This window comes from Melospiza melodia, chromosome 2 (genome assembly GCF_035770615.1).
Source record: "Melospiza melodia melodia isolate bMelMel2 chromosome 2, bMelMel2.pri, whole genome shotgun sequence".
NCBI classification, from domain to species: domain Eukaryota; kingdom Metazoa; phylum Chordata; class Aves; order Passeriformes; family Passerellidae; genus Melospiza; species Melospiza melodia.
Genome location: NC_086195.1, coordinates 2633342 through 2656705, shown reverse-complemented (window position 1 = coordinate 2656705; position 23364 = coordinate 2633342). Strand labels below are relative to the sequence as shown.

The following is a 23364-nucleotide window of genomic DNA, read 5'->3' as shown; positions in this document are numbered from 1 at the left end:
TGTTGCTTTTCTCAGCTGTTAAAAGATGAGCCGACTGAGAGATGTTTAAAAAGATTTTATTCTATTATGAGTCTTGAATAATGGCATACAAGAGATGTAAAGCTCAGTGCCATTCCATCAGAAGCCAACCTCTTTCTTAATTAGAATACTTTATAAATGTTTTTAATTAAACTTATAACTATTATTTATTTAAACTTACTAACTTTTACCACACAATACAACTATTACTTCTAACACCAATTACCTGTATTTTTTTCCTCACATACATCTTTCATGGTTCTAATTCTCTAAAATACCTAATCATTTTACAAAACCATATTTTAAATCTTATTTACACCTTCTCTCAGTATTGCAAATATACAACAATACATAAACTTTCCGTCAAATTTTGGAAATTCTTTACAAATGCATTTCTCACAGGAAATCATTGTGAATGGTGCTTTTTGCTCTGATTTGGGCTGCCCTTACCCCTGAGACAAGATTGCTTTTATAGGAATGACCAACATGGTTTGTGCCTGTGGGAGAAGCAGATTTGTGGGCTAGACATCCCTTTTTGAGATGGACAACATCTTGAATATGTTTTATCTCTGAAATAACCCTGAAAATGTGAAATGGAGGAGGATCGTGGTGCAGTTCAGATCTGTTTCGAAGTGGCTTGAACAAAGTTCTCACAGTAGGGTTTTTTCTTCTTTTTTTTTAATTTTTTTTTTTTTTTAAGTGTAGCATTGACTCATTTGGTGGTGTTAAAGTGCACTTTCTACTTATCCCCAGAGGAAAGTTAGTATTCTTTTAAGTGAAACTATTTTAAAAGCAGAACACAAGGCTAAAATAAGCCAGTGTTCTCTAGAGCTCTCAGAAGGTGTAGATTTATTTACTGTAGTTAAATCATAATTAGTTCTCAGGGGATAGTGTATCTTTTAAACGGCTTTATTGCCACCATATTGGTTTTCTAAATAATCAGAAACTGCTGCTCTTATATTTTGTAGTATGAACAAAAATTCGCTGTAAGTAGAAACAAATGTTTGGAATTGCTGGTTGTCACTTGCTGAGGATGGGGACACCCAAAAAATGAGCACTTGAGGAAGAAGTGAAGAAATACAAAACCTGGGTTATCAGAACTGAAATGAACTGTAGCTCTGACTTATTTCAGATAAAATAATATTTTACATTATCGTTTTTCAGCCACTCATTTTTTAATATTCTAATGGGTTTGGATCAGGATTAAATGTTAACTGAAATAATGGTGGTGCAACGTTAACATGAAATATTACCTGATATTTAAGCCTTGATTTTCATGAATGTAGCTTAGTGTTGCAGCTGATAAGCATGTGGGGTTTTTGGTTTTTTCCCTAATTGGCAGGTTAATGTTCGACTTGCCTGAGGAGATGGGTTTAATAGCAGTGGCTGTTCGACAAACACAAGGGAAAGGTGAGTAAATCTCCTTGTTTTACTCATAAATGTGTATTAAATACACAAAACAGGAAATTTTAAGCTGCATTATGAGCATTTTTGATAATATAATCCATAGAATAAGCCTGTCCTCTTCTCTTCCTGCTCAAACTGCGGATTCAAACTGAAAACCCAAAAGTTAACAAGAGACCAGAGTAAACATTTTCAGGATGTTTGGTGGCTTTTGCAGAAATGATTTAATGGTCTCCTGGTTCCTGCCAAAAAAGGTTTTGCCAGTCACAAAAGCTGCCATCACTACACTCGGTGTAACACAAGTCAGAGCTCCAGATGAAAACTGAAACGGGCTGAGCTGGAGCAGGGCTGGGCTTGAGACTGAGTCTGAAGGACCTGCCCGAGCAGATGAATGTAAGCAAGTCGAGTTTCCTGCCCAGAAAAATGCTGGCACTCCTTTGGAAGCCACATTTATTCTGCTGCGAGAGCAGAGTGTGTGGCCCAGGGAGCTTTTCCGAGCACAAATCCACGAGGAGGTGATTCCCTGCTTTCAGTGCAGGGTGGTTCAGAGTTTGGGTGCATTTCTGGGTGCACACAGAGCATTTTTAGACATGCTTTTACGCCTGAACAAAGCAAGATCTTTAAAATGTGTCTGTCAGCAGAGACCAGGAAAATCCTGGCAGCGGGGGATTTAGGACATGCTGGGAAATTGAGCACAGCTTGTCCTTCAGAAGCCCAGAACTGAATTACAGCATGGCCTGAGTCGGGAGGGACCCTAAAGAATTACAGAATTACAGCATGGCCTGAGTTGAAGGGACCTTAAAGAATTATAGAATTATAGAATTATAGAATTATAGAATGGCCTGAGCTGAGAGGGACCTTAAAGAATTACAGAATTACAGAATGGCGTGAGCTGAGAGGGACCTTAAAGAATTACAGAATTACAGAATGGCCTGAGTTGAGAGGGGCCTTAAAAAAGTACAGAATTATAGAATGGCCTGAGTTCGGAGGGACCTTAAAGAATTATAGAATTATAGAATGGCCTGAGTTGGGAGGGACCTTAAAAATTACAGAATTACAGAATGGCCTGAGCTGAGAGGGACCTTAAAGAATTACAGAATTACAGAATGGCTTGAGTTGAAGGGACCTTAAAGAATTACAGAATTATAGAATGGCCTGAGTTGAGAGGGACCTTAAAGAATTACAGAATTATAGAATGGCCTGAGTTGGGAGGGACCTTAAAGAATTACAGAATTATAGAATTATAGAATTATAGAATTATAGAATTATAGAATTATAGAATTATAGAATTATAGAATTATAGAATTATAGAATTATAGAATGGCCTGAGTGGAAGGGACCTTAAAGAATTATAGAATTATAGAATGGCCTGATTTGGGAGGGACCTTAAAGAATTATAGAATTATAGAATGGCCTGAGTCGGGAGGGACCTTAAAGAATTACAGAATTATAGAATTATAGAATTATAGAATTATAGAATTACAGAATGGCCTGAGTTGGGAGGGACCTTAAAGAATTACAGAATTATAGAATGGCCTGAGCTGAGAGGGACCTTAAAGAATTACAGAATTATAGAATGGCTTGAGTTGAAGGGACCTTAAAGAATTACAGAATTATAGAATGGCCTGAGCTGAGAGGGACCTTAAAGAATTACAGAATTACAGAATGGCCTGAGTTGAGAGGGGCCTTAAAAAAGTACAGAATTATAGAATGGCCTGAGTTCGGAGGGACCTTAAAGAATTATAGAATTATAGAATGGCCTGAGTTCAGAGGGACCTTAAAGAATTATAGAATTACAGAATTACAGAATTACAGAATGGCCTGAGTTCAGAGGGACCTTAAAAATTACAGAATTACAGAATGGCCTGAGCTGAGAGGGACCTTAAAGAATTACAGAATTATAGAATGGCTTGAGTTGAAGGGACCTTAAAGAATTACAGAATTATAGAATGGCCTGAGTTGAGAGGGACCTTAAAGATCATCTTGTTCCACCCCCTGCCACACCTTCCACCAAACCAGGCTCTCAGAGCCCCATCCAACCTGGCCTTGAACACTTACAGGGATGGGAATGTTTTAAAAATTCCAGTATTTTTTGAAGAAAAAGCTTTGCATTTTAACCCTTTTTCTTTCAAAATTGGTTTGGAAACCAGTTGGTTTGGAAAATTGGTTTGGTTGCATTAAAGGAACTTTTGGTACATTCTTGGATAGATAAACCTTTGAATCTTTCTCTTTAGTTATCTACATCTTTAGTTATCTTTTGTTATCTACATTCACAAAGTGATCTTTTTTTATAAATATTCTTTTCTTGAGTTGAAGTTCTCCTTTTCCCTGTCCCTGCCCAGGTCGTGGTGGGAACGTTTGGCTCAGCCCCATGGGCTGTGCCCTGTCCACTCTGCACCTCTCCATCCCTCTGCACTCCAACCTGGGCCAGAGAATTCCTTTTATCCAGCACCTGGTGTCCCTGGCAGTGGTGGAGGCAGTCAGATCCATCCCAGGCTATGAGGTATGTCCTAACTCATCTCACAATTCCTGCTTCCATCTCCATTAAACTCAGATTTTAGCTGTGGCTTTTCTGTGTCTAATGGCTGAGTGCATAATTCACTTTTTAAAAAGAACCTAAACTTAACATTTCTGATGTTTGGTTATTGATATGTTTGGAGAAATCCAATATCCAGAGGGTGAATGTGCTTTTACAGAGCTGATCAAATGCACTCATTTCACTCTAAATCTTATGAAACTTAAGCCTCAATCCTCAGCAGTAAAGAAAAAGTCAATTTTGTTTGCCCAACAATGGAGCTGATTTGTTTTGATTTTGAAGGAGAATAAGGAGGAGGGGAAAATGAATAAAACTGACAAATCCTTTTCTGCTTTTTTGTTGGGGCTGTTTCAGTGGTCACTTTATCCCTTTTAAAGGATTTTTCCAAGCCTTGTTTAAGGTTGAAAACTGATTTCTAAAGCAAGAACTGAGGAGAATTGCTCTCGAGAGGGAATCAAGTGTCCTGTCATCAGTATTAAAATGAAGAACCAGTCTTCTTTATCACCTCATATATCTCCTTTTTAATGTTACCATTTCCTAATATTTGCTAACTATAAAACTTTGGTATTTTACAGAAGTAGTTAACTAAAGCATATGTTTCCTATATTACAGAAAATCAATGACTTATACACATTTACACATGAACTTTATTATAGTGGCACCCAGTAGCTTTGCTGGAGTTTAGGGTCTGTCAGCCTTTCTATTAAACCCTTCTAAATTCAGTGCTTCATAACCTGACTGCAAAAACAAAATGCTTCAGGCTAAAATTTGCAATATAAAACATTTGGCTGGAGTGGATAATTTGACCACTTAAAAAACGAAGGGACAAGAGTTAGTTTTATAAAACATGGGGATGGCTGGGGAAGGAGCTGAATTATGAATGGAGGTGGTTTTGCTTCTGTGTGCCTGCCCTGATGTGCTGTGGCATTTTTAAATTTTATTCCAATCAAGAGGAAGAAAGTGACTGAAGTTCCAAATATTGATGTGAAAAATGTGGATTAATAATGTGTGTGCTGTACTGAGAATTTGGAGAGTAAAGAGATTTCTGTGCCCTCGGCAGATCTGCTGAACCTGAGGGGACATCAGCCCTTGCTAGGGGGGTAAAACAGAGTTAAAGGATTAGAATCAATGATGTTACAGCAAGAAAATATTAAAAATTATCCAAAACTCAGTGCTTGAATTTCCCCTTTGGACTCAAGTCCTGCAAGGCTTTTCCTTCTGTCCATGCCATACCAACTGCAGCAGCCACCAACAGTGGGATGATCTGCAGAGCGATGGAATCATGGAATGGGTGGGGTTGGAAGGATCTGAAAGATCACCCAGAGCCAGCCCTGCCATGGCAGGGACACCTCCCACTGTCCCCAGTGTCCAACCTGGCCCTGGGCACTGCCAGGGATCCAGGGGCAGCCACAGCTGGTTTGGGGAAAAAAGGACTTTTTTCCCACCATCTCATCCAAACCTGTAATTTTTCAGTATGGAGCCATTCCCTGTGTGCTGTCCCTGCATCCCCTGGCAATTGTCTCTCTCCAGCTTTCCTGGGGCTCCTCCAGGCCCTGCAAGGCCACCCTGAGCTCAGCCCAAAGCTTCTCCTGTGCAGGTGAACAATGCCAGCTGTGCCAGCCTTTCCTGCCAGCAGAGCTGCTCCAGCCCTCTGCCCATCCTGGTTCCAAGAGGTCCATGGCTCAGTTTATCACCATTCATTGTTTTTATGATGGCAACAATTACTGACCCTGCTGAACCAGCAGTAACCGAGGCCTTTGCTGTGGGTCCTCCCAGAGCAGATCTGAGGGCTCCGTTGGAAGTTCCCTTGTCAGATGTTAATGCTGAGGATGCAAACGGGATTTAAATCAAGAGGATGCTTTGCTCTCCCATTCTGAGAACAGCAGAATGATTCTCTATGAGGGAAGACAAGAATTGCTCCATTTCCAGCGTGTTTTGTGACATTTTGTGTGGTGAACCCACTCCGTGGCAAAGTCATGTGTGGCATTCACATTTTCTGAAAAATCCCTTCACCCAGGGCTTTTCTCCTGGGAAGCTGAGAAGCCTCAGAGAAAAAGGAAAATAATTCTTATCTCATTTGCTTCTCCTGTGTTTTGCTCCTTTGGAATGTGTTTGGAGATTGTTTACCCACAGGTGATTGTTCCATTGGTTTCATGTGAGTTGTTTTCACTCTTTGGCCAATTGGGGCCAAGCTGTGTCAGGACTCTGGAGAGAGTCACGAGTTTTCATTCTTATCTTTTTAGCCTTCTGTAAATATCCTTTCTGTATTCTTTAGTACAGTTTAGTATAGCATTCTTTAATATAACATAGTATCATAAAATAATAAATGAGAACATGGAATCAGATTCATCATTCCTCCCTTCACGAGGGCACCCCACAAATACAACAGCCATGAGAACACCCAGCTGCCCCAGCTGTTCTTGCTGCTGTTGTCACTTCAGTCACAGAGCTACTGTCTGCTGTCTCACAGGTGTGTGTTTCCCCCTTTGGTTATCACTGAGAGCACCATTCCACTGTGTCATTCCTCCCACGTCTCCAGAGTGCCCTAAAATCCTTCCCCCAGTGCAGGGAGCCAAGTTCTTTCCCGTAACGAATAGGAGCTGGTGATACTTTCCCTCAGAACGCTTTGATAGCAAGATCAGGTAGTATTTCCTGTCAGTGGACGTGTCATGGACTCCTCCCTGGCCTTTAAATCTGTCAGGAAAGTAGACACGGACCCAGGTGCAGCTTTCACACATCCTGTAAAGGGATTTCACCCCCTACAACGGGAGGGAATGCGACTCCTGTAGGCCTGGAGCACCTCCCCTAATTTGCCCCCGGGGATGCAGCAGCCATGGGCAGCGTTTCAAGCTGCAGGAAGCACATTTGCTTTCTGTTTGTGTTCAAGTAGCCAGTGCAAAGTTCAGCCCAGCCCTGTGGTTTCAACAAAAGCTGCTCTGTGGGGCTGGGACGTTGTCACTGCTTGGTTTGTGTTTCCAGCAGGGACAGCTTTGGGACGTTTCTGAACCATTTGTGTGGTTGGGAGCTGGGATTTCTCCTGTCTGCCCAATTTCCTTTCTGAAATTCAGGATGTCACTGTCTCTTTGGCTGCTGCTGATGCCTTGTGCAGGCTGATCCAGAGCAGAGGCTGGGCAGAGCTAAAGAATAAAGCAGGGATTTATTCACAGCATCTCCTCCATGGATGCACCTTGGGCAGCACCAGAGCCCAGCCAGGGCTGCACCCAGGATGAACCAAAATGGCCCCAAAATGCACGGCCGGGCACGGGCTCTGTCCCTGGGATCAGTTCTGCTCCATTTGCACCTTGCAGTTCATTGTCCCATTCCAGCTTTAGCCCTGCAGTCCCACCCTGCTTGTTTTTCTCTCTCCAGCCCACGGGGTTTGTGCTCCTGGGCTGAGATTTGGGTCATTTGTCCTTGGTGCCCAGCTGGAGCAGGAATTGTTTTGTCTCCCTGCTCTGTGCACAGAGCTCACCATCCCTGAATGTGAACCCAGAGCCACACACTAAAGCAGCACAGAATGTGAAAAATAGAAAAGCCCAAACCTGAGGCGTCAGTTCCTGCAAGGTTCCTCAGGCAGGGTTCCATTTTCTGTAGCATTTGTGGAGAACTTCAGTGGATTCTCATTAAGAGGAGCAGTCGACAGCAGCACTTTGGGTGTGGCAAAGAGGCAGAGAAAATTCTCCTCCTCTGCTTTGCTCAGGTGATTCCCCACCTGCAGAGCTGCCCCAGCCAGGGAGGAGCTGGAGCTGCTGCAGAGCCCAGAGGAGGCTCCAGGATGGGCAGAGGGATGGAGCAGCTCTGCTGGCAGGAAAGGCTGGCACAGCTGGCATTGTTCACCTGCACAGGAGAAGCTTTGGGCTGAGCTCAGGGTGGCCTTGCAGGGCCTGGAGGAGCCCCAGGAAAGCTGGAGAGAGACAATTGCCAGGGGATGCAGGGACAGCACACAGGGAATGGCTCCACACTGAAAAATTACAGGTTTAGGTGGGATGGTGGGGAAAAATCCTTCCCTGGCAGGGTGGGCAGGGCTGGCATGGAATTCCATCCCTGGATCCCTGGCAGTGCCCAAGGCCAGGTTGGACACTGGGACAGTGGGAGGTGTCCCTGCCATGGCAGGGGTGGCACTGGGTGATCTTTCAGATCCCTTCCAACCCCACCCATTGCATGATTCCATCGCTCTGCAGATCATCCCACTGTTGGTGGCTGCTGCAGTTGGTATGGCATGGACAGAAGGAAAAGGCTTGCAGGACTTGAGTCAAGAGGGGAAATTCAAGCACTGAGTTTTTGATAATTTTTAATATTTTCTTGCTGTAACATCATTGATTCTAAACCTCTAACTCTGCTTTGCCCCCCTGCCAAGGGCTGATGTCCCCTCAGGTTCAGCAGATGTGCCCTGGGCACCCTGGCACAGTGGGAGGTGTCCCTGCCATGGCAGGGCTGGCACTGGGTGGGCTTTGAGGTCCCTTCCCCCCAAAAACATTCTGGGATTCTCTACAGATTATGGGGTGATGAATGAGCCAGAAATGTCTCTAAATATCTGCTTTTGTTCCTTCAGGACATCGAGCTGCGAGTGAAGTGGCCAAATGATATTTACTACAGTGACCTGATGAAGATTGGTGGGGTTCTGGTGAACTCAACACTCATTGAAACAACATTTCATATTCTCATTGGTAAATGTCTATTTTGAAGCTTTTTTATTTTGTTTTTTTTTCTGGAGGATTTTGTTATCAGTGTCTGTATCAGTAAAAATGGCAACGATGAGAACAAACAATGACAGCAGGCATAAGGACATAAAGCACAACATTCAATCCAGAGGAAGCACAAAAAGTAAATGTTTTCATTCTTCTTAATAACTCCATATGCTTGACAAGTAAAACATAAATGCAAGCATCTGGGTTGGTGTAGGAGAGTTCAAAGGAAGAGCATTACATGGGAGAGGGGAATTGTCCTCCTTGATTTATGTGGAATATACTGAAAACTCCATCCTTTTTTCCCAATTTATGGATTTTTTGAAACACGACAAATAGTTAAATGAAGAACATGCTTCTTAAATCAAAAGAAAAGCTACATTTTTTTATTTTTAATTATTGAGATGTTTTTGTCATCTCTAGTCTGATATTCATCCTGCTCTGTGATAAGGAAGTTTTCCCCTAAGCATCCCAGATCTGCTGAGAAACTTTGCAGATTCTGGTTCCAGAAGTAATTGTCTGTGCTGTGTCTAAAAATTTGAAAGAAATTCCTTAGCAAGTCTAAAAGGGTAAAGAAAATAATTATATTTGCTATTTGAATGTAGCACAAGTAAATATCCTAAAGATTGAGTGGTCATGGTGTTGTTTCTGTCAAAATTCTGTGATTTTAGAGGCGCAAACAAGAAAAGACTTGAAGAAATCACCTTTTTCTGTGAAACGTGACCAGACAGGACATTTTCTGTTCAATTTTATACCTCCATTTTGTAAATAATCGCCTTGAACAAAATGGAAATTGCACGGAAACTTTAGAAATCTCTCTGTGCCCCTTCAGCCATTTACAACTTCCATGTTTTCCTACAGCCTGGTTAACACAAGGAAAGCAGGAATGCATCCAAAAATAGTTCATTATATCAAGTATCTCTTTAAGCACTTCACGTGTTTGGGTTGGACCTTTCCATTCTAACCCTGAACATCAAAATATTCCAATTCAAATGGAGATTTTCTGAATCCATTCTCTCTGATATTCCTCTGGAAGGTCTGAGGTATAGATAAATGCCCATTTTCATCAGTTTGTTTTCAGCTGGGAGATTTTCAAATTGAAACTTCCTTGCTCCATGTGAATCCCAGGATGTTTTCCATCATTCCAGGGCTGTGTTTCATGGAGTCCTAGAGGGCCCTCATGACACTGAAGCTTTGGGATTGGTAGGAGTGATGGGATTCAGTTCCCCAGCAGGGAAGGTGTGTCAGATCCATCTCCCCTTTTCCAAAGGATCCTTTCCTAGGCGGAATCCCAGGATCCCTGAGGTTGGAAAAGCCCTGCCAACCCATGGAGTGCCAGCTGTGCCCACCCTGTCCCCTGCCCAGAGCACTCAGTGCCACCTCCAGGCACTGAGCTCGCTCTTTCCATGGCATTCCTCAGAACCACCCATAAATGAGGATAATGATGTGTCGCAGACGTCTGTTTATGAAAATCCTTTCTTAGGATTTTTTTCTCCCTGAGAAGCTGAGAAGATTCAGGAACAAAATGTAAACATTGATTATCTGCTGCTGTGGAATGCAGCAGGTGCATCTGGGATTGGCACATCTTGGATGTTTGCAATTAATGGCCAACCACGGCCCAGTTGGCTTGGACTCTCTGTCCGAGACACAAACCTTTGTTATTCTTTCCTTTCTGTTCTCAGCTTAGCCAGCCTTCTGAGATGAAACTTTTCCTTCTATTCTTTTTAGTATAGTTTTAGTGTAATGTATATATATATATCATAAAATAATGAATCAAGCCTTCTGAACGTGGAGTCAACATTTTTGTCTCTTCCCTCACCTGAAAACCCCTGTGAACACGGTCACAATGATGGAAATCAAGGATCATCTCCGTGGCTCCACTGCTCCAAGGAGGAGCTCAGGACAATAAGATCAAAGACAAACCTGAATTTCCACTGCTCAAACCCTGCAGGTGACAACGCTTCACGCTGAGACTTTTAAACACGGTTTGGAGAAAAAAAAAAAAAAAAAAAAAAAAAAAACAAAAACCAAAAAAACTAGTTTTTCCAATTTGGAATTTGAAATGGAAGAACTTTACGGCGCTGGGGCTTGTGGAGGAGGAGTTCTGAGGAGAAGGTTCGCCATTGATGTGAGGGCCAGGCTCGCGGCAGGCGGGGGAGCCAAGCGCCCGTGGAATGCAGGGGGCAGCCAGCGAGCAAACCCCGCTCTGCTCTGCTCAGGCACGTCCAGCTCCTCGTGGAGCCGCCCCTGGAACATCCATCAGCCACATCAGCACTGCTGAGGGCTCTCCTCTCTCGTGGACACTGCCCCTAGAGCCCCGAGCCCCTCGTGGCTTTCCAATTTCCTGCTGCCTTTTCCCCTTGGCCGTGTTCCTTCCCAGCTGTTGGGGCTTCAGCTGCAGGGTGGCTGCTCTGTCCCACTCTTTGGGTTTCTGAGCGGTGATCCTGATGGACCCCAAGGCTCTGTGACCCCTCAGTGGTGTCTCTGTTCCCTCACATTGGATTGCAGACACCTGAGTTGGGATTTACTGGCACAGCTCGTTGCATTTTCCAGTTCATTTTCCTTTATCTCTTTCCAGTAACCCAAATTTCAGCTCATTTCCACAGCACTGGTGTGTTGGGATCGCTGTGCCTTGTTTTGTGTTCATTCCCTGACTTGTTAAACTCCTTTTCACTGAAGGGATCCTTCTCGAAGTTAACCCAATTATGAATTATCAACAGCAAACTTACAAATCAAGACATCTGCACCTCCTTGCAAACAGAACTGCATCATGCCCAAACCTGATTGACAGACAGGGAGTTTTATCCCAAATGTCTGAGGGAAGAAAAAAGAAAAACCCAAATTATTAGGAGCAAAAAATAAACAGGTAATACAATATAGTTCTTTACATCCCTGGCAGGCTGTTTCAGCAGGCTGCAGAAAAGGCCCCAGGAGCCATATTCAAACAAGGGAGGCATTCTGCCAACTCAGAATTTGGGAATTGCAGCTGGAGAAATCTCAGCAAGAGGCTGGAGGCTTCTAAAGGATATGCTGTGGTGAGATGGATTAGGCAAACTGGAGTCTCACAAAGTTAAAATCAAATCTCCTGGGCTTTCCTGAGCAAGCCAAGCGAGGCTTTATCAGCTGAGTGTGGGCTTTGGAAAGGGCACTGAGCTCTCTGCAGGAAGCAGAAAGGGCTCTGAGCTGAGTTTTGGGATCAAACTCCATCTTAGGTGGGATCAGTGGTTCTCTGAGTGGGCTGAGCGCCTTCCAGGGAGTGCAGGAATGTCTCACATGGATGGTTCTGGAACCAAGGTGCAGTTTGTCCTCTCCCAGCCCTCGCTGGTGGGGTTGGAAGGCTCTGCTGGATTTGCCTCTGTGATTCTGAGGAGGAATTTTGAGGACAAAGAGCAAAATCTGAGCTGAGAATTGTAATTACATGGGAAAGAAGATCCAAAAGTGTGAGAGGCTGAATGAAACCAGCTCTGGGAGCCATCCTGAGTGATCATTGTAGGGAGCAGGTGAATTAAATCTGTCCGTGCTGCTAACAAAGAGTTTGTCTCTTTGATTGTGTCCTCCTCTCTGTCTTCTGCAGGCTTTGGGTTTAATGTGAATAACAGCAACCCCACCATCTGCATCAACGACCTCATTGCAAAGTTTAACAGGGAAGAGGGGACGGAGCTGAAGGCTCTGAGTGCAGATTGCCTCATTGCAAGGACTGTGACTGTGCTGGAGAGGCTCATTGAGCTGTTCCAGGAGAAGGGGCCCAATGGAGTTCTGCCCCAGTACTACAAGTACTGGGTACACAGGTAAGAGTTCTCAAAGGAAATTGGTGGAAGAACTCATGGGTGTTTTGTCTTTTTCCAGAAAATTCCCTTAGATATGAGTGAATAGTTTAAAATACACTCCCAAGCAGGATGCACATTTTTAAGGGAGAATTAAAGCAGCACATAATAAATCAGTGATAGCTTGAGTGAAAGAATGCTTCCAGGTATTTTAAACGTATCATCTCCAAACAAAGGCAATTTGGAATGATTTGGTTTGAGATGGATGAAGCTGCTGTGCTTTCAGGAGGAAAACACAATAGATTGTTTGGATTAACTCCAACTCTGTCCATTCCACAAAAGGAAATTAAAGCAGGTAGAAAATGCTGCTGAAAGTCATTGTGTGTAAAGAACCAGTGAGGTGGGAAATGAAATAATCTGTTAGAGGGTGAAGCCTTTCCTGTGAGGGTGCTGAAGCCCTGAGAAACCCTGGAGTGCCCAAGGCCAGGATGGACACTGGGGCCTGGAGCAGCCTGGGACAGTGGAGAGAGTTTAGGATGATCTTTAAGGTCCTTTCCAACCCAGACCATTCCATGATTCTTTTAATGATCCTGATGAGTCCTCTGAGGTGATTTTGATGCCCGGGAGTGGCTCCCTAGAGCAGAGGCTAGCCAAGATTAAGAGAATAAGAGCAGGTATTCATTAAAGGCTCCCCAGATACACCTGGGGCACTCAGAAGCCTCCAGAGGCCTCACCCAAGCTGGACAATGCTCACCAGAGTTTCACACAATTATCAGTTTGGTCATTTGCATATCAGGGGTTAATTCTCCAGTTACAGCTTCAGGTAATGAAGTCATTCACCCCCAGTTTGCTCCCCCCAATTCACTTTTGTTTGTATTTTCAGGGCCTGAGGCTGTGGGGTGTCCCTGGATCTCAGGCCTGGGGGGATTGTTTGGTCTGACCAAAATGTGGAGACAGTAACTCACACTTTATAAGGAGTTCAGAATCATGCACTAAGGAAGTACAGGACTGGAAAAATAGAAAAGATAAAATCTTAAGGCATCAGTTTTATTTGCTCAGTGTGCATGAGCTGCTGCCTTGGTTTGGACAGCCAGGTGTGTGCTAAGGAAGGCAGGAGCCTCCCCTGAAAAGGAAAATGTAAACCTTGTCCCTCTGAATGATTATTCATTTGAAATTAAGGGGCTCTCAGGCAAAGATATGGGAATAGGAACAACAGTTCTGTACTAGGGAAAAAAATCAAAATAAAATAAGAATACAGTGATACAAAAGAGCCCTGCCAGAGTGAGATCGTGCCCTGTCCCCTGTGTGCCAGGGGGTGTCCCAGCCCCATCCCAGGGGGGCTCAGCCCTCCTGCAGTGCCAGCTGTGGCTCTGCTGCAGCAGGGATCCTGCACAAGGGGGGAGTTTTGCTCTGCAGCTCCAGGGCTGCTGCAGATGGGCCTGGGCTCCCTCTGGGAACACCAGGTGTGAACTGTGCTGGTCACAGGGGTTCCAGATCAGGGAAGAGATGAGGATCTGACTCCATGTTTCACAAGGCTGCTTTATTATTTTATGATATATATTGTATTAAAAGAAAATTATACATATTATATAGAAATATATACTATATTAAATTATATATATTGTATTAAATGATATATTTATATAAAAATATATAATTTAATAATATAGATTATTAAATTATATATTATTTATATTATTTGTATATACTATTCATATTATTATACAAAATATGTATAATAATATATAATAAATTATATTACGTATTAAATTTTTATATTAATTTTATATTATATTATATTAAAAGAAAATTATATATTATCTAAAAATATATATTATATTAAATGATATATATTATATTAAATGATATATATAAAAATATATAATTTAATGATATACATTATTAAATGATATATTTATATTATTTACATTATTATTTGTATATATTATTTATATATATATAATATATATATAATGATATATTATATTAAATTTTTATATTGATTTCATTATATATTATACTATATTAAAAGAAATATATATATTATAAAAAAATTATATATTTTATTACATTATATTATATATATTATATATTATATTTATATATTTTATTTTATTTTATATTATATTATATTATATTATATTATATTATATTATATTATATTATATTATATTATATTATATTATATATATTATATTTTTATATATTACATTATTTTTTATATATATTATATTAAAAGAAAATGATACTAAAGAATAGAAGAAAGGATTTCATGAGAAGGCTAAAAAGGAGTAGAAAAGGAAATTATAATAAACTCTTGTGACTGACCAGAGAGTCCGAGCCAGCTGACTGTGATTGGCCATTAATCAGCAACAACCACATGAGGCCAATCCCAGATGCACCTGTTGCATTCCACAGCAGCAGATAATCAATGTTTGCATTTTGCACCTGAGGCCTCCCAGCTCCTCAGGAGGAAAACCCCAGCAAAGGGATTTTCCACAAATCCTGTCTGTGCCAGATTCCCAGGGCAGACCCCCCCAGCCCCAGTGGGGCGGCACTGACGGTTCTGTGTTGCAGCGGGCAGCGGGTGAGGCTGCGCGGCGAGGACGGGCCCCTGGCCTGGATCGTCGGCGTCGATGACTTTGGGTTCCTCCAGGTGCACCAGGAGGGCGGGGGCGTGGAGTCCGTGCACCCTGACGGCAACTCCTTCGACATGCTGAGGAACCTCATCGTGCCCAAGCACTGACAGCGCTCCCTGGGGCTGGCGCTGCCACCTCGGCCTCTGAGGGCAACTCGCGGCTTGGTTTTGCCTTCTGGTGGTTGTGTTTGCCGTGGGTAACGTCGGCAGCTGAGGAGAGGTGGTGATCTCACAGCTGAAGGCCTTTATTCTTTTCATTAACATTAAAACTCACCTCTGCTGCCGTTCTTTGTAAGGATCTGTTCTTTGCAAGGAATATTTGTGGTGAACACAACTTTCTCCGCATTTACACCCTGTACTGGAGAGACTGAAGTGGCTCAACGTTTCCTTTTTTTTTTTTTTTTTTTTTGTTTCTGTGTGATTTAGCACAGTGCAGGACAATATGTACTTTTTTACTTTGTTTTTTTTTTTTTTTTGTTTTTCTGTGTTGTCTGCACTAAAACCAGCTGGAACATCACATATTCCTGAATTGCTGGGATCACCACTGTGCTTAATTCCAGGTCTGGGTGAAGATCCTGATTTGGTTCTTCTCTACAATAATTTACCAACCTGTGCTTCGATCTCAGGTCTGCAACTCTTAAATGGCTGCCTTGAGTTTTTGGGAGAGTTTTCCATCAGCACTGAGGAGCTGTGCTGGGTTATCCAAGGGATTTGCACTCTGCTCTCCTCAGTCACCTGGATCTGAGTAAAATCATCTCACCTGTCCTTTAAATCGTGGTTTTCCAAGGGGTTTCAGGAAGGAAAACCCGCTGGAGCAGTGTCACACCCAGGTTTTTGTAGAATCCCATCTCAGGGGATGGGATCCTACAATTACCACTAATTAATTCTATAATTACCGCTAATTCAGAATTTAGTGGTAATTTTATCATTATCTCAATGTAGTTAAGTGAATAAATAAAGGGAATAAATCAAATTCCCTTTTGCAAACAACTATTCCATTGAGAAACAGAAATCACACCATTCCCCCGTGCCCAAATCCTCTTCCACAGCCCTTTTGTCACCCCCTTTTCCAAACCATGGTCTGGTTTTGCTGCTAAGCCCTAAAACCAGGAGCTTTAACCCCTGCTGGCCTGGAAGCAGCTGAATTTTGGGGCTGCCTGCACATTTCCATGTGGGGGAACACCCTGGGAATTCTCCTGGAGCTCCCACTGGGAGTTTGGTGGGGTTTTCTCCCAAGGAGATTTGGCCACCACAGCTCCCCAAACAATTTTGTCCCAGGTGTGATGTGGCCACCTTAATTTCTTTTTTTTTTTTTTTTCCATGGTGGATCAGCCAGATTGGAAATTCCAGAAAGGAAACTACTGTCTTCTAGCCAGAAATGGGGTTTTCAGGCTAAAGTTCACCTCATAAACAATCCAAACATTTTAGATTGTTTCAGCTCCAAAGCCAAGAAGTCTTAAACCAAGGAAACTTGTCTGTGATGGTAATTTTGACCAATCCTCACATATTAGGGTTTAGGTGGTTTGGCAGCAAGAGGAGAAATTAAATTGTCCCTGTTAAATTTAGGATTTCATGCTCCATCTCACAGAAGATTTGTCCTGATTGTCCAAACCCTGCTGGGTTTTCTTTTTTTCCCCATGATCCAAATCACATGAGGCTGCACACCAGCATCTACTAGAACTACAGACAGCTGTTAATTGCCATAATTAAAATGATAATTAAAACGATGCACCAAGTTTGGCTTTTCCCCACCAGATGCTTTTAAAAACTGCTTTGGGCTGAGGAGGTTTGGCAGCTGCCTTTGATATCAGAATTCAATATTAATGCATGTTGTGATCAACTGAGACTCGAGTCTGGCTTAATAAAGCTTCAATAAAAAGAAAAAAAAACATATATTTATATATAGATTTATAAAAAATGGGTGTGCACATGCACCCTCACATCTTCCTGCTGCATCCTCATTTATTTTCTGCCTTCTCCTTCACGAGCAAACTGCAGCAAAGCAGAGCTCCGGTGCTGCTTTTCCAACCACAGGGTTTTACAAAACTTCACCTTAAGCCAGAATTTGTAGCTGAAAGTGTCTCGGCTTTAGGATTTGCCTGTAGGGATTGCCTTTAGGATTTGCCTTTAGGATTTGCCTTTTGGGTTTTGTTCCTGTTCCACACAGGCTGGGAAGTGCCTGGAGGGATTGAACAACCAGGCCGTGCCTCAGGCTGGGCCTTGAGTGGCTTCGTCAAAAAACTTGCTTTTCCCTTCACCAGGGACAAAAAAAGATGGGGAAAAGGGTAAAACATGGGAATTTTGAAAGGGCAGAATGAGTTTGTAAAGCTGAGCAGCAGCAGAGGGGTTTTTTAGCATTTTTTAAATGCTGCAACATTTCCTGGTTGCTGTTGGTCCTTTTGTGGCTGCCTTAGTGATGAGCTGGGTCTGTTCTCGTGGGAATTGTCAGGTCATTCCCAAAACTTTTGCACTGAGAAGAAATTTGGGGTGGAATTTCCTTTCCACAGGGGAGAGCTGCCCAACCCTGGATGTGCCAGAGCACGGTGGGAGCCACTTTGCCTTTTCAGTGGCCTCTTCGGTGTCTCCTGGGTTTGGGTGAAGGATTTGTTGCTTTTCCTTCAGAACCAAAGACGAGGAGAATCCCCATGGGACAGGGAGCAGCTGGATAAAGTCCTTGTGGATGAATCCCTGGAGAAATCCCTGGCTCTCTCAGGCAGAGCCTGGCTCTTCCTCGGCCCCAACATTTTTGCAGGAAAATCCTGTTTGTCCTTGTTCCCCGTGTGTGACAGACGGATTTGGTGTGGGCTGTCCCTGGGTGTGGGGCTGGGCAGATCCAGCCAGCTCCAGGCCCAGCAATAATCCCTGAAAATGTTTCATTTCACTCAGCTGTCTGGATTAGTAAAACACCTCTTCCATTGTGAGGCTGAGCTCATATCTTAAACTATTTTCTTGATGAAGTGCTTTCAAAAACCCATTTATTACCATGTCCCTTTTTCTGTTTTTTTTTTTTTAATTTTTTCCCTGCTGGGCTCTGGTAGAACATTTCTCATGGTGAAAACATTTGTGGGGGTTGTTTATTGATAGGAAAATTTCTGGGTGTGTTGGCACGTGTGTGAGTCCAGGGTGGGTCGTGCCCAGACAGCAACAAAGCTGCTTCCAAAGGTTTGAAAAAGTAATAATGTAATTCACATTTCAGAGGCCAGGCAGCACATCCTGCTTCTAGTAAAGCTTTTATAAGACTTCAGAGCTTTTTTTTTTTTTTTTTTTTTTTTTTTTAATATATCCAACAAATCAAGGGCTATTACCTGGAAATAATATTAAAGCATTTAATTCTTTATGCTGCTGCTTCACTGTGCAAAAATTCGTTGCTTTGCTTTCTCTGATTCAGCTGCATCAGCAGCCTGAAAAAAAAAAAAACCAATTTACTTCTTGCAACTACAATCAAAATAATCTGTCAGGGGAAAGATTTGTGCTGGTTCCTGGGGGTAACTGGTTTGATAAAAAGCATTTGCATGGCTAAGTGGTGGTGGGGATGCACTGCCTTGATCAGACACCAAAGAAATTAAATCTGGGCCCAGCCAAGGGCAGAGGTCAGAAAATGATGGAGAAAAAAGAACTGCAGGGAAGAATTGTCAAGTGTTGAGTTTCTCGTTAGTGTTTCTGTGTTATTTGCATTTTCCAAGTGTCTTCATTTAAAATGCATTTAAATTTTGAAAACTCTCTGTGTATTTTATAGTACATTAATTGTCAATATAGAACATGTCACACTTGAAATAAATTTTCAAATATGCACCATTGTCCTTTGTGAAATACTTTGTTTTGTATTTAAAAAAAAAAAAGAGAAATTCAACTCAGTTTTCCTTTGGCTACAGGATTTTATTAACATTTTAACAGTTTTGTTTTACATAATAAATAAGCAAAAATGCTTTACATTTTTAGGGAATACATATATAATTCTGAGCTTGAATAGGTTGGTTGGGTTGCGTGCTTCTTCACCTACACTTGCCAAATAGCTTTTATCTGCATCATATTAAAAAAAAAAAGCAAAATCTAACCTTCAGGAAAGAACTGGAATTACAACATTTCCTCTGTGGCATTTTTGAAGTGTGACTGAAATGCTGGAAAATAAAGAATTTATGTCCTGGCTTGAGATTTCTGGAGAAATTCTGGCAGATTTCCCATCCATTGGCACTTCCAGTGATGAATTCCCCAGTTTTGCACCTGTTGTGCTGAATTTTCCCTAAATTCAGCACAATTTCCTTAAATTGCATTTTTCAAATCCCAGGGCTGGGGACAGATCTGTGCTTTTATCACCTTGTTTTATTTCCATTGCTTCTAAACCTTGGAGACCTCACTGTGGGATTCACTTTTCCAGCCTCACCTGAGTCTGGTGGAGGATTCCCTGATGGGCAGAGGGCTGGAATGAGATCTTGAAAGTCCCTCCCAACCCAAATTTTCTATAATTTTGGTAAAATATTCCCTCTTCCACTCTCTTCCTCCCATTTTCCATGATTTTCTTGCCAGGTCTGAACTCCCCCAAGAGTTAAAATCTTGTGAAGTCTCACTACAAAGGTGTGACTCAAATACTAAAGAGAAATGAGGTTTTTTTCATATTTCAATTCACATTCCCCTTCAGTGCCACCATATTTTTTTTCACAATTTAAACATTTTTCATTATTAAAAACATTTTTCGTTATTAAAAACATTTTTCATTACTAAAACCACTTTTCACTATTCAAACACTGCCACCATGATGGCAGTGCCCTGTTCTGCACTATGATTTTCCTGAGAACATCTGCAATTTAACTGACCAAAAATATCCTATTTTTCTCCCCATGTAATTTACTCCCAGATGGGAACATGGAATTGCTGTTTAAAATTTGGAGAGTGGCAGGAAAAAAAAAAACACATCCTTCCCACATTTGCTTTTGCCATCTTTTCTGCACCTTCCCCTGCGTTATCAGCTGGGAGCTCTTAATTGGTTCATTATTTCCTCGCAGGGAAATTTCCTGTGGCAAAAACAGGGCTCCACCTCCCCTGAAACACCTGGGGCAGGATGATGGAACACCTCCTCTGCTCAGGCTGCTGGAACAAAGCCTGGAGGTGGCAATAACAAGGTGGAAAAATATTTTCGAGCTGAAAAAAGATCGATGGTGTTTTTCCTCAAGCGAAAGCCCCGATTTTTGTGTTTTTATAGCGAGCAGGGCTTGCAGGAACACCCAAATTCAGCAGTGCCACTAATGAGGGAGAAAGGTTGGGCATCAGGTTTCTTTTTAATGATGCCAACCGTGCCATTGGCTCCTCTGTGGGGCATGGCTTTAATTTGATTGAACAAAATGGAGCCATAATTATCTTTTCGGGATTTGGGGTCGTTTATGGGGAGCAGGGGCTGGGAGGGCTCTGAACCAACTGGGGAAGCCACTGGTGGCTCCTGGCTTTGATGTGTGGGGTCAGCATGACCGTAATCCACATTTACAGCTTTTCTGGAGAGCTCACAGCTTCTCCAGACTTGAGAGGTTCCACAGGGAGTGACTCTGCTGGTTTGGTTCTGTTTGGGGTGTTTTTTGTAATCACTGATTTGGCTTTTTTTTTTTTTTTTTGTTCTGTTTAACACAAAATGTATTTTTCATGCAATTGAAAGCAACAGCTGAGAGTGTTCAGCTCGAGTTCATTTCCAAGTGAATGTTCATTTGATAATAGAGGTTTCTCTGTGAACCTTTAATGGGATGCAATGAAAAAAAATACTGAAAGTTGTTGTCAAGCCTTTGCTTTTAAAGTATTTTTGTGTACTCAGAGCAATAAATATTCATACACAGAAGGAAATAACTTTTTATTTCTGTATTCTAATGGAAAATTCCCTGCTCATTTCAGGGGCTTGGAACTGCTGGATGAGCTTTGAGGTCCCTCCCAACCCAGACCATTCTGGGATGAATTATTGCTGCATAGAAAACATGGAGAATGTGGAATTTTTAGGGCTGATATTGCATTATGGTTTTTCTAACAAGGTGCAATCCATGAGCAAGGGTTTTGTTCCATATTACACAAACCAGAGAAGAATTTTCTTCAAAGAATTATGGAATGGTTTGGGTTGGAAGGAAGCTTAAAGCTCATCCAGGGAACCTTCCACCATCCCAGGGTTCTCAAGGTCTTTCAGTGAAGTTCTCTTTAGAGTCTGATGAGAGAAAGTTTGAAAAATTCTGAATTAAGCTTGGATTGGGGTAAGAAAGGGAGCTGAGTGAGATCTAGAGCCACATTTATTGTTTAGGGAGCCTTTTGTTGTTTTATCCACTCTCAATATTTGGGGAAATGGCTGAAAACCACCCTGGGCTGAATGTTGTCAGTGAAACTCCCACAGATCCATCCTCTGCAAAGAATTAAAAATAAAGGGGTGAAAATCTCCTCCTGGCTGGCTGGGCCAAATGTGAGTGTTTCAAATGTGCTGTTTGGGATTTGTGAAGTGCTCCAGGCAGGGAATTCCAGCCCTACCTTTGTGCTGACAACAGGATTTGTGCTGGAGGAAGTTCAGCGTGTTAAGAGCTGGAATTTTCAAAGCTCACCATTCTGCTGGTAAGTTCAAAATAAGGCAGAAATGTTCATTATTCTCTTGACTATAAAGAAAACATTTCTGGTGCTGTTATTAAGATGTATTTGTGACTGGCTGGGTTGAAAATCTGCACAGGCTTCCCCCAGAATGCCCAGGGAAACACAGGATTTAGGAGTTTCCTTTTCTTATTTGTGGGGAATTAGTTCCTGCTCCATAATTTGTCCCAATTTGCCATGACAAGACCTGTAACCCTGTAATACCTATCTTTGTACCTATTAATTTGTCATATTGTCCCTTGTCAAGATAAATGGTGGTGGCAGCAATCTCAGAACACTGAAATCTCTGTTAAATAAATCAAATGTAGGGTTGATTTATTTAGTTTTAAAACTTTTTGGTAATTAATAAATAAGCTTTTTTTTTCCCTGTTTGGGTAGGGCAGCTGTGTTGTGGTTGTTCAAAATCACCACTCTCTCAACGAAGTCCATGTGTCAGGGGGTTGGGTGGAGAGTTGATGCGAGGTTTCACACAATTTGTCAAAAAAACCCTAAACTAGAATGCATATTTTATGATAATGATTTAAAAAAAAAAAACAAAACTTGAGTTTATTTTAAGGAGGGGTCAAGGAAAAAAAAAAAAGTTCTTCATATAAACCTCTGCATATAACACCTCTCGTTTCCTTCTGCTGCACACTATGAAATAACAAAATAAGATCTGGAACTTGGCTTGTCCCTGGCTGGGACACCGAAGCACGGCAGGGACAGAGGGATTTTCCTGCCCACTGGAACTGCACCACTTTGTCCCTCTCTGCCCTCCAGCTTTGCTCAGTGAATGTCACCGTGTTTCCTCATGCTTTATTTTTTTTTCCTTTTTTTTTTAGCAAATCCTTACAGTTTGGCTTCTTCATTAAACACAGAACCGCCCCGTGCTGCCGTCACCTGCCGTTGGCGATGATGACAGAAGTCCCGATGTAGTGGGGTAGTGCAGATTCCTTGTGGGTTTCTGGGGAGGAAGCCGACGAGGGGCTTTGGTTTTTGTAGAGGAACGCGTTGACTTCCTCAGAGCTGTAGGGATAATTCTCCCCCGCGTGTCCCGTGGCCGTGCAAGGCGAGGTTTGGAAGGCGCCGTGCTTGGCCAGCACGTGGTGGTAGTTGAGGAGCACGAAGGGGACCTGGCCCGAGGGCCTCACCTCCATCAGCCGCTCGCCGTCGGCCTCGTGGTCCAGCTTCGCGCTCATCCTCTCGTCCAGCTCCTCCAGGCTGCCTGGGTGGTGGCCGATGTGCCCAAATTTGGGCTCTTTGACGCAAATCCTCCTGCTCTGCTCGTAGACCGAGGGCACGGGCAGCAGGTGGCTCAGCTGTCCCACGGCCTTGGCCTGGCAGCACTCGGATTTGGGCAGCAGGGGGCTGGAGAAGGAGCCCTCGTTGGCGGGCATTTTCTCCGGCAGGTCTCTGGTGAAAGCCACCTTGCTCTCCTCTTTGATGAGATGGGCGTGGGGCTGGAGCCTGGGCTCTGCCTTGCTGTGTTTCATGAGGGAAGAGTCGTAGAGCTCCTCTTTGTAGCGGCCCGGCACGGGCGCCGCGCAGCTGGGGAAGGCCTCGGGCAGGGCGTCCTGGCTGTACCTCCTGTTGGGCAGTGGCACTGGCAGGGCAAGGAAAAAAACGTGCTAATTACTCATAACGAGCCTTTGCAGTAATTACAACTCACTGGCATGAACTTATCAGAGTTCAGTTAAACCAAAGAAATGTTAGGAACTACAACCTTAAACCAAAAATCTT

General features: G+C 42.7%; 2 protein-coding genes across 3 annotated transcripts in view; one reads left to right on the top strand and one right to left on the bottom strand.

The window, feature by feature from the left end:
• HLCS (holocarboxylase synthetase) overlaps nucleotides 1-23364 on the top strand; it is a 167211-nt gene that overhangs the window by 139926 nt on the left and 3921 nt on the right. The window contains exons 7-11 of one of the 2 annotated variants that reach the window (XM_063180779.1): nucleotides 1361-1428; nucleotides 3765-3925; nucleotides 8511-8625; nucleotides 12218-12431; nucleotides 14985-18835. In XM_063180779.1, coding sequence (XP_063036849.1) covers nucleotides 1361-1428; nucleotides 3765-3925; nucleotides 8511-8625; nucleotides 12218-12431; nucleotides 14985-15153 — 727 coding nt within the window. In that variant the 3' untranslated portion in view covers nucleotides 15154-18835. Of the gene's footprint in view, nucleotides 1-1360; nucleotides 1429-3764; nucleotides 3926-8510; nucleotides 8626-12217; nucleotides 12432-14984; nucleotides 18836-23364 lie in introns of those variants that run through there. The other variant, XM_063180786.1, reaches the window with a different exon arrangement.
• The window catches only part of SIM2 (SIM bHLH transcription factor 2), a 75590-nt gene continuing 73076 nt past the window's right edge, over nucleotides 20851-23364 (bottom strand). Inside the window, exon 11 of the mRNA XM_063180799.1 lies at nucleotides 20851-23227. Coding sequence (XP_063036869.1) covers nucleotides 22521-23227 — 707 coding nt within the window. The 3' untranslated portion in view covers nucleotides 20851-22520. The remainder of the gene's footprint in view (nucleotides 23228-23364) is intronic.